This window comes from Nansenia antarctica (assembly GCF_963989245.1).
Source record: "Nansenia antarctica genome assembly, contig: SCAFFOLD_252, whole genome shotgun sequence".
Taxonomy (NCBI): Eukaryota; Metazoa; Chordata; class Actinopteri; order Argentiniformes; family Microstomatidae; genus Nansenia; species Nansenia antarctica.
The window spans coordinates 35,001-45,813 of NW_027663460.1; the positions used below are offsets into that span (position 1 = coordinate 35,001).

The 10,813-nt window shown below is 51.0% G+C and overlaps 1 protein-coding gene across 1 annotated transcript in view; it reads left to right on the forward strand.

Annotated features, from left to right (window-relative positions):
• prkg3 (protein kinase cGMP-dependent 3) overlaps positions 1 to 10,522 on the forward strand; it is a gene marked incomplete at both ends in the record, with an annotated part of 39,097 nt that extends 28,575 nt beyond the window's left edge. Inside the window, 6 exons of the mRNA XM_080550797.1 lie at positions 478 to 619; positions 1,688 to 1,851; positions 4,940 to 5,056; positions 5,464 to 5,526; positions 6,101 to 6,176; positions 10,436 to 10,522. Of these exons, the coding sequence (XP_080406923.1) occupies positions 478 to 619; positions 1,688 to 1,851; positions 4,940 to 5,056; positions 5,464 to 5,526; positions 6,101 to 6,176; positions 10,436 to 10,522 (649 nt within the window). The remainder of the gene's footprint in view (positions 1 to 477; positions 620 to 1,687; positions 1,852 to 4,939; positions 5,057 to 5,463; positions 5,527 to 6,100; positions 6,177 to 10,435) is intronic.
• Positions 10,523 to 10,813: the final 291 nt, after the last annotated feature.

Genomic DNA, 10,813 nt, shown 5'->3' on the forward strand with positions numbered 1-10,813 from the left:
CTGTTCTAGTGTTAAGCGTTGAAACTGGCCCTAAGCAATCTGGCAATCTGCCTTCCTTCCACCAGGGGGCGTTCCTCCTCATCCTCCTCCTCCTCCTCTTCCTCCTCCTCCTCCTCCTCCTCCTCCTCCTCCTTCCTCTCCTCCTCTGTGTTAACCACCAGGGGCCTTCCTCCTCCTCCACCTCCTCCTCCTCCCCCTCCACCTCCTCCTCCTCCTTCCTCTCCTCCTCCTCCTCCTCCTCCTTCCTCTCCTCCTCTGTGTTAACCACCAGGGGCGTTCCTCCTCCTCCTCCTCCCTCCTCTCCTCCTCCTCCTCCTCCTCCTCCTTCCTCTCCTCCTCTGTGTTAACCACCAGGGGCGTTCCTCCTCCTCCTCCTCCTCCTCCCTCCTCTCCTCCTCCTCCACCTCCTCCTCCTCCTCCTCCTCCCCCTCCACCCCCTCCTCCTCTGTGTTAACCATTGGGTCTTCCCTCCACCAGGGGGCGTTTCGAGGAGCCGGTGGCTGTGTTCTGCGCGGCCTGCGTGGTGGAGGCGTACGCCTACCTGCATAAGAAGGGCATCATGTACCGCGACCTGAAGCCTGAGAACCTGATGCTGGACGCCCGAGGCTACGTCAAGCTGGTACCCCCCCCACCTACCCCTAACCCCTAACCCCCCCAAGCCCTAACCCCTAACCCCTAACCTCTAACCCATAACCCCTAACCCCTAACCCCTAACCTCTAACCCATAACCCCTAACCCCTAACCCCTAACCTCTAACCCATAACCCCTAACCCCTAACCCCTAACCCCCCCCAGAGGCTACGTCAAGCTGCGACACGCGTTTCTGTTCACTGTTTTCATTCCCTCATCGCTTATACACATAAGTTTGACTGCGCATGACCGTAGTTCAGCAGTCTTTTAGTCGCACTGGTGCGATTTAATGTATTTCCAAGTCGCACAGAAATATATTCACTCGCAAATGCGACCAAAACAGTCGCACTGTCGAGCCCTGCCTAACCCTAACCCCCCGCAGAGGCTACGTCACGCTGGTACCCCCCTGCCCCTACCCCTAACCCCTAACCCCCCCCGCCCCTAAACCCTAACCCCTAACCCCCCCCGCCCCTACCCCTAACCCCTAACCCCCCCTAACCCTAAACACTAACCCCTAACCCCCCCTAACCCTAAACCCTAACCCCTAACCCCCCTTAACCCTAACCCCTAACCCCTAACTCCCCCTAACCCCTAACCCCTAACCTCTAACCCCTAACCCTAACCCTAACCTCTAACCCCCCCTAACACCCCCCCAGAGGCTACGTCAAGCTGGTACCGCCCCCCCCTGTATAAGAAGGTGACCCAGGCTGTGTGTGTTGCTAGGGCATTGCTAGGGTGTTGCTAGGGCGTTGCTAGCGTGTTGCTAGGGTGTTGCTAGGGTGTTGTTAGGGTGTTGCTAGGGTGTTGTTGTTAGGGCATTGCTAGGGCGCCCTAACAACGCCCTGTCTAGTACCCCCCCCCCCTAACCCCTCCTCTGTGTGTGTGTATGTGTGTGTGTGTGTGTGTGTGTGTGAGTGTGTGTGTGTATGTGTGTGTGTGTGTGTGTGTGTGTGTGTGTGTATGTGTGTGTGTGTGTGTGTGTGTGTGTGTGTGTGTGCGTGCGTGCGTGTGTGTGTGTGTATGTGTGCATGTGTGTGTGTGTGTGTGTGTGTGTGTAGGTGGACTTTGGCTTTGCCAGGGAGCTGGTGCGCGGGGAGAAGACCTACTCCTTCTGCGGCACGCCGGAGTACATGGCCCCCGAGGTCATCCAGAACCAGGGCCACGACTTCGCCGCCGACTTCTGGTCCCTGGGCGTGCTGGTCTACGAGCTGCTGGTCGGCAGGTAGGGTTAAAGGTTAAAGGTCTACGAGCTGCTGGTCAGCAGGTAGGGTTAAAGGTTAAAGGTTAAAGGTCTATGAGCTGCTAGTGGGCAGGTAGGGTTAAAGGTTAAAGGTTAAAGGTCTACGAGCTGCTAGTGGGCAGGTAGGGTTAAAGGTTAAAGGTTAAAGGTCTACAAGCTGCTAGTGGGCAGGTAGGGTTAAAGGTTAAAGGTCTACGAGCTGCTAGTGGGCAGGTAGGGTTAAAGGTTAAAGGTTAAAGGTCTACAAGCTGCTAGTGGGCAGGTAGGGTCAAAGGTTAAAGGTCTACGAGCTGCTAGTGGGCAGGTAGGGTTAAAGGTCTACAAGCTGCTAGTGGGCAGGTAGGGTTAAAGGTTAAAGGTCTACGAGCTGCTAGTGGGCAGGTAGGGTCAAAGGTTAAAGGTTAAAGGTCTACGAGCTGCTAGTGGGCAGGTAGGGTCAAAGGTTAAAGGTCTACGAGATGCTAGTGGGCAGGTAGGAGCAGGAGGGTTAAAGGTTAAAGGCTGCTAGGAGGTTCCAGTCTGTCTGGTCTGGGGAGCCAGGTCTGCCTGTGGCGCCTCTCTCCATGGCCAGATTCTGTTCACTGAGTCTGTACATAGTCAAGGATTTCCTTAGCTTTGGCTCCGTCACAGTACTCAGGTATTCTGCCACTGCGTATTTTCAGTTTTTCTTATAATTTGGTTTAGTCTAATTAGTGGCTCTGCTTGTGACTGTGAGAGTCCCAGAACCAGCTGGCTGAGGGGGCATCTCCCTAGAGTCTCTCTGTGGGTAAGGGTTAGGGTTAGGGTTAGGGTTGACAGCGGATGATGGTACACATATGTAAAGTTATCTATCAAACGTTCGTCTGACTTGTACATGATGCACATTTTGACCTATTTCCACCCGCAATCTAATCCAAGCAGTTGTTATTAGGTAATATTATTAATGGGTTGTATCATTCATTTAAATGCATTATAGACCTTTTCTTTACAACAAGCATAACAAAGAAATATCGCTATTATGCCGATATTGTGCCTATGCAGCGCCCCATGGAAGCGTCAAGCACAGCCTTCCCATAAGGAGTGCGATTCACATCGAGATGTACATTCCTGTTTAGAAATAAAAGATTACCTGTGGCGTTTGACAGCGGATGATGATAGACATATTTAATGTGAAGTTATCTATCTAACGTTAGGCTGATGTGTGCATGATAGACGCGCATGACCTATGTCCATGTTTTATTTACAGCTATGGCACGTATTAAACCAAAACAACCCGCAATCCTATCCGAGCAGTTGTTATTATGTACTATTATATGTATTAGTACTATATATGTGCCATTTTTGATGGAGGGCAGTCGCTCCTAGCTGTGTCGATCGTGATAGGAATGTCGTATCGACACCATTAAAATGGTTTCAGATTCCCTGTCCTCTCCCCTGTCCGGACACATTTGAATTTTCACCGTAAGCCCCGGTAAAGCGGCGTTATTAACCCGCAAAGAGTGTGCCCCGGGCACCGTCTTTGTCCATTAATAACACCGGCTAGGAAGGTGGTAAAAACACAATACTACTTTGCTAACTCCAACATCGCTATACGGTCATTTTAAGCCATCAACCACCCCGCTGGCTCCCCGGGAAGTTATGTTTCGAACCCAGAGAGCATGCATAAATGTCTATCCGGAAAGAGTGCACTCTCCCCGGCCGCTGCACGCGCCTCTCCTCGCTAACGCGGAGGTCCAAAGCATAATAACGCATACATGACATAAAAGCATGTCTATAAATGCTTTCATAGGGGGGAAACAACTAAACTTTTTATTTAACCTTTATTAACTAATGCAGTGGACAGCGGCTGTTTCTCCAGTGTTCCTGTCACATCGGATTTCGTAACGCCATAAAAATATATCTGTGCTGTTATATATATATATATATAAATTACATGTTATAAGGCTGATCTGCGCATGATAGTGCTGCATTTTGACATATTTCATGTTTCCGCCCGTTGATGGTGTATGACGCTATAGTCAGTCCCAATGGTCCAAAAGTCAAGTGCTTCGTAACACAGACGGGGTGAATTTTATGAATGAAAGTGAAAGTTCTGTCACAAAACGCTGTTACGTATCCTCACACATTTTTATGTGGGTATACGGAAATCCTTGGCCTTTCCTAGTGGGTATACTATACGGCATAGTCCTGCGTATCACCTAGACTACACCACTGGAGCACAGGTTTCATACAGGTTAGAGCTTATTCTGTCATGGTCTGATAATGAAGCATTGTTCTTTTTTATTTTATGACTTGTTTGATCGATTGATAGCGTTCTAGTTCATTCAAGTTGTGAATGAATTGCGAGCGTCAATGCTTTTCTACGATACTACGTGTAATGTCACTTGGACATAGAATAATAAGACACTTGAGTCTGGGTTCAACAAAGGTATAACCAGTTTACTTCGGTTCTCTCGACACCTGTCAGTCACCTAGTGGTATATCATGAACTCTCTCTAAGGCGCATACGCTGTCCTGACTATGAATTAACCCATTAATTACACTACGGATGACGTCGTGAAGGGTTGTCCCATTTCCCCCGGGGAACCACTACGGCTCTGGCTCCAAAACTAGTGACTCCAAAACGAGTGACTCCAAAACGAGCCGAAGTGGTAAAAAAGAGAATCGGGATTGGGCCTCTCTGTGGGTAAGGGTTAGTATTAGGGTTAGGGCTAGGGTTCATCTCCCTAGAGTCTCTCTGTGGGTAAGGGCTTTGTTGTGGAGCGTGTCAGGGTGACTTTCTTTTAGGTGGTTGTAAAATTTAAACGCTCTCTTTTGAATTGTTATTATTAGTGAGTATCGTCCTAATTCTGCTCTGCATGCGTTATTTGGTGTTTAACGTTGGATACGAAGAATGGATTTGCAGAACTCAGCATGCAGAGTCTCAATTTGGTGTTTGGTGTCTGTGTATTAACCCTACATGTGTCTGTGTATTAACCCTACATGTGTCTGTGTATTAACCCTACATGTGTCTGTGTATTAACCCTACATGTGTCTGTGTATTAACCCTACATGTGTCTGTGTATTAACCTTACATGTGTCTGTGTTGCAGCCCCCCCTTCTCCAGCTCAGAGCCCCAGAAGATCTACGCCAAGATCCTGGACGGGGTGCTGAAGTACCCCCCCTACCTGAGCGAGGGGGCGCGCTCCCTCATCAGCAAGCTGTGCAGGTGAGAGGTCAGGCCTCCGCTCACACTAGTGGAGGTCAGAGGTGAGAGGTCACAGGGAGGTGAGAGGTCAGGGGGAGGTCAGAGGTGAGAGGTCATAAGAAGGTCAGAGGTGAGAGGTCATAAGAAGGTGAGAGGTGAGAGGTCACAGGGAGGTGAGAGGTCAAAGGGAGGTCAGAGGTGAGAGGTCATAAGAAGGTCAGAGGTGAGAGGTCAGGGGGAGGTGAGAGGTCAGGGGAAGGTGAGAGGTCAGGGGAAGGTGAGAGGTCAGGGGGAGGTCAGAGGTGAGAGGTCATAGGGAGGTCAGAGGTGAGAGGTCAGGGGGAGGTGAGAGGTCAGGGGGAGGTGAGAGGTGTGTGTGACAGCCTTTAATGTTGTGTTCTCTGGTGTGTGTGTGTGTGTGTTCTCAGGCCTCGTCAGGGTCAGAGGTTAGGAAACACCAAGAATGGGATCAAAGATGTCCGGAATCACAGGTAACCATGGCTCCCTCCCTCACTTCCTGAGGACTCAATCTATCTCTCTCTTTCTCTGTCTCTCTCTATCTCTCTCTGTCTCTGTCTGTCTGTCTCTCTCTCTCTTTCTCTCTCTCTCTGTGAAGACTCACTCCCCCTTCTCTCTCTCTCTTTCTCTTTCTCTCCCTCTCTCTCTCTCTCTTTCTCTCTGTCTCTCTCTCTCTCTGTCTCTCTCTGTGAGGACTCACCTTTCTTCTCTTTCTCTTTCTCTCTCTCTCTGTGAAGACTCACTCCCCCTTCTCTCTCTCTCTTTCTCTTTCTCTCCCTCTCTCTCTCTCTCTTTCTCTCTCTCTCTCTTTCTCTCTGTCTCTCTCTCTCTCTGTCTCTCTCTGTGAGGACTCACCTTCCTTCTCTTTCTCTTTCTCTCTCTCTCTCTCTGTGAAGACCCACTCCCCCTTCTCTGTCTCTCTCTCTCTTTGTGAGGTCTCATCCCTTCTCTCCATCCTGTCTCTAACCTTAACCCTGATCTCAGACCTGTGTTCTCTCTCCTGTCTCTAACCTTAACCCTGATCTCAGACCTGTGTTCTCTCTCCAGGTGGTTCAGCAGTATGAACTGGCACAAGCTGCGTATGGGGCAGGTGGAGGCGCCCACCGTCAAACTCATCCGCAAGGTCAGTCTGATCCAGGGTCAGTCTAAACCAGTCTGGTCCAGTTCAGTCTGATCCAGGGTCAGTCTAAACCAGTCTGGTCCAGTTCAGTCTGATCCAGGGTCAGTCTAAACCAGTCTGGTCCAGGGTCAGTCTAAACCAGTCTGGTCCAGTTCAGTCTGGTCCAGGTCAGTCTAAACCAGTCTGGTCCAGGTCAGTCTGATCCAGGGTCAGTCTAAACCAGTCTGGTCCAGTTCAGTCTGATCCAGGGTCAGTCTAAACCAGTCTGGTCCAGTTCAGTCTGATCCAGGGTCAGTCTAAACCAGTCTGGTCCAGTTCAGTCTGATCCAGGGTCAGTCTAAACCAGTCTGGTCCAGTTCAGTCTGATCCAGGGTCAGTCTAAACCAGTCTGGTCCAGTTCAGTCTGATCCAGGGTCAGTCTAAACCAGTCTAGTCCAGTTCAGTGAGTCGTATTGGGGAAACCAGCTGGATCTGATCCTGGATAGCAAAAGAGAATCGGTATCATTCTGATCCAGATTAAAGGTTCTGAACAACATGGGCCCTGGATGCAAAGACTTAAATAAAGACCTCACAGTGTCCGGTCCTGGGTCAGGTGTCAGGTCATAGGTCAGGTCAGGTCAGGTCAGGTCAGGTCAGGTCATGGGTCAGGTCAGGTCAGGTCAGGTCAGGTCAGGTCAGGTCATGGGTCAGGTCCTGGGTCCGGTCATAGGTCAGGTCATGGGTCAGGTCAGGGGTCACAGGTCATGGGTCAGGTCATGGGTCAGGTCATGGGTCAGGTCATGGGGACTGAGTGTTTTTTTTTATCTAAAGTGAGGTCTGGAGTAACTGAGGGCTAAGTGTCTTACTCAAGGACACACTAGTGGTGGTGTTCCCAGGTCTTACTCAAGGACACACTAGTGGTGGTGTTCCCAGGTCTTACTCAAGGACACACTAGTGGTGGTGTTCCCAGGTCTTACTCAAGGACACACTAGTGGTGGTGTTCCCAGGTCTTACTCAAGGACACACTAGTGGTGGTGTTCCCAGGTCTTACTCAAGGACACACTAGTGGTGGTGTTCCCAGGTCTTACTCAAGGACACACTAGTGGTGGTGTTCCCAGGTCTTACTCAAGGACACACTAGTGGTGGTGTTCCCAGGTCTTACTCAAGGGCACACTAGTGGTGGTGTTCCCAGGTCTTACTCAAGGACACACTAGTGGTGGGGTTCCCAGGTCTTACTCAAGGGCACTAGTGGTGGTGTTCCCAGGTCTTACTCAAGGACACACTAGTGGTGGTGTTCCCAGGTCTTACTCAAGGGCACACTAGTGGTGGTGTTCCCAGGTCTTACTCAAGGACACACTAGTGGTGGTGTTCCCAGGTCTTACTCAAGGACACACTAGTGGTGGTGTTCCCAGGTCTTACTCAAGGGCACTAGTGGTGGTGTTCCCAGGTGTTACTCAAGAGCACACTATTGGTGGTGTTCCCAGTTCTTACTCAAGGACACACTAGTGGTGGTGTTCCCAGGTCTTACTCAAGGACACACTAGTGGTGGTGTTCCCAGGTCTTACTCAAGGGCACTAGTGGTGGTGTTCCCAGGTCTTACTCAAGGGCACACTAGTGGTGGTGTTCCCAGGTCTTACTCAAGGACACACTAGTGGTGGTGTTTCCAGGTCTTACTCAAGGACACACTAGTGGTGGTGTTCCCAGGTCTTACTCAAGGGCACTAGTGGTGGTGTTCCCAGGTCTTACTCAAGGGCACACTAGTGGTGGTGTTCCCAGGTCTTACTCATGGACACACTAGTGGTGGTGTTCCCAGGTCTTTCTCAAGGGCACTAGTGGTGGTGTTCCCAGGTCTTACTCAAGGGCACACTAGTGGTGGTGTTCCCAGGTCTTACTCAAGGACACACTAGTGGTGGTGTTCCCAGGTGTTACTCAAGAGCACACTAGTGGTGGTGTTCCCAGGTCTTACTCAAGGGCACACTAGTGGTGGTGTTCCCAGGTGTTACTCAAGAGCACACTAGTGGTGGTGTTCCCAGGTCTTACTCAAGGACACACTAGTGGTGGTGTTCCCAGGTCTTACTCAAGAACACACTAGTGGTGGTGTTCCCAGGTCTTACTCAAGGACACACTAGTGGTGGTGTTCCCAGGTCTTACTCAAGGACACACTAGTGGTGGTGTTCCCAGGTCTTACTCAAGGACACACTAGTGGTGGTGTTCCCAGGTCTTACTCAAGGACACACTAGTGGTGGTGTTCCCAGGTCTTACTCAAGGACACACTAGTGGTGGTGTTCCCAGGTCTTACTCAAGGACACACTAGTGGTGGTGTTCCCAGGTCTTACTCAAGGACACACTAGTGGTGGTGTTCCCAGGTCTTACTCAAGGGCACTAGTGGTGGTGTTCCCAGGTCTTACTCAAGGGCACACTAGTGGTGGTGTTCCCAGGTCTTACTCAAGGACACACTAGTGGTGGTGTTCCCAGGTCTTACTCAAGGGCACTAGTGGTGGTGTTCCCAGGTCTTACTCAAGGGCACACTAGTGGTGGTGTTCCCAGGTCTTACTCAAGGACACACTAGTGGTGGTGTTCCCAGGTCTTACTCAAGGACACACTAGTGGTGGTGTTCCCAGGTCTTACTCAAGGGCACTAGTGGTGGTGTTCCCAGGTCTTACTCAAGGGCACACTAGTGGTGGTGTTCCCAGGTCTTACTCAAGGACACACTAGTGGTGGTGTTCCCAGGTCTTACTCAAGGACACACTAGTGGTGGTGTTCCCAGGTCTTACTCAAGGACACACTAGTGGTGGTGTTCCCAGGTCTTACTCAAGGACACACTAGTGGTGGTGTTCCCAGGTCTTACTCAAGGGCACTAGTGGTGGTGTTCCCAGGTCTTACTCAAGGGCACACTAGTGGTGGTGTTCCCAGGTCTTACTCAAGGACACACTAGTGGTGGTGTTCCCAGGTCTTACTCAAGGGCACTAGTGGTGGTGTTCCCAGGTCTTACTCAAGGACACACTAGTGGTGGTGTTCCCAGGTCTTACTCAAGGGCACACTAGTGGTGGTGTTCCCAGGTCTTACTCAAGGGCACACTAGTGGTGGTGTTCCCAGGTCTTACTCAAGGACACACTAGTGGTAGTGTTCCCAGGTCTTACTCAAGGGCACTAGTGGTGGTGTTCCCAGGTGTTACTCAAGAGCACACTATTGGTGGTGTTCCCAGGTCTTACTCAAGGACACACTAGTGGTGGTGTTCCCAGGTCTTACTCAAGGACACACTAGTGGTGGTGTTCCCAGGTCTTACTCAAGGGCACTAGTGGTGGTGTTCCCAGGTCTTACTCAAGGGCACACTAGTGGTGGTGTTCCCAGGTCTTACTCAAGGACACACTAGTGGTGGTGTTTCCAGGTCTTACTCAAGGACACACTAGTGGTGGTGTTCCCAGGTCTTACTCAAGGGCACTAGTGGTGGTGTTCCCAGGTCTTACTCAAGGGCACACTAGTGGTGGTGTTCCCAGGTCTTACTCAAGGACACACTAGTGGTGGTGTTCCCAGGTCTTACTCAAGGACACACTAGTGGTGGTGTTCCCAGGTCTTACTCAAGGGCACTAGTGGTGGTGTTCCCAGGTCTTACTCAAGGGCACACTAGTGGTGGTGTTCCCAGGTCTTACTCAAGGACACACTAGTGGTGGTGTTCCCAGGTCTTACTCAAGGACTCACTAGTGGTGGTGTTCCCAGGTCTTACTCAAGGGCACACTAGTGGTGGTGTTCCCAGGTCTTACTCAAGGGCACACTAGTGGTGGTGTTCCCAGGTGGGATTAAGTGGGAACTCACTATCCACTACCCCCACCCCATGTCTGTGTCATTATGTCTCTGTGGGGCGGCTGTGTCTCAGGAGGTAGAGGCTGTGTCTCAGGAGGTAGAGGCTGTGTCTCAGGAGGTAGAGGCTGTGTCTCAGGAGGTAGAGCCGGCGTCTAATGATCGCAAGGTTGGCAGATCGGCGGTTCGAGCCCCGGCTGGCTACATGTCGAAGTGTCCTTGGTCAAGACACTGAACCCCAAATTGCTCCCAGTGAGCGGGCCGGCGCCTTGCATGGTAGCTTGGCCGCCATTGGTGTGTGAATGTGTGTGTGAATGGGTGAATGAGAGGCCGTTGTAAAGCGCTTTGGATAAAGGTGCTATATACAGTTATAGTGGTGATACCCATGATAGAGGTGCTATATACAGTTATATACAGTTATATACAGTTAGGTCATTTACATATATATATATACAGTTAGGTCATTTACCCTTCATCCCCCCCAGGGCCCCTGCTACATCAACTTCGACCGCTTCCCCTTCGACAAGACCCAGGCCGATGAGGAGTTCTCAGGCTGGGACCGAGACTTCTGACCCCAGCCCTAACCCTGACCCTGGAGGGGTCGGAGGTCAGAGGGGACAGGGGTCGTTAAGAAGTTGATCCAGACCACATGACTTCTTGGTGACCTCAGTCTGACCTTCGGCTGTTTAAGACTCTGCTAACAAGACCACCGCAGGGGTCAGGGGTCAGGGTGGTTAACAAGACCACGTCAGGGGAGCTGTGATGGAACCTTCTGGAGATGCTACTAAACATGCTACTATACATGCTACTATACATGCTACTATACATAATGAACCCTCCTGCACACTGCACAGGCCCTCTCA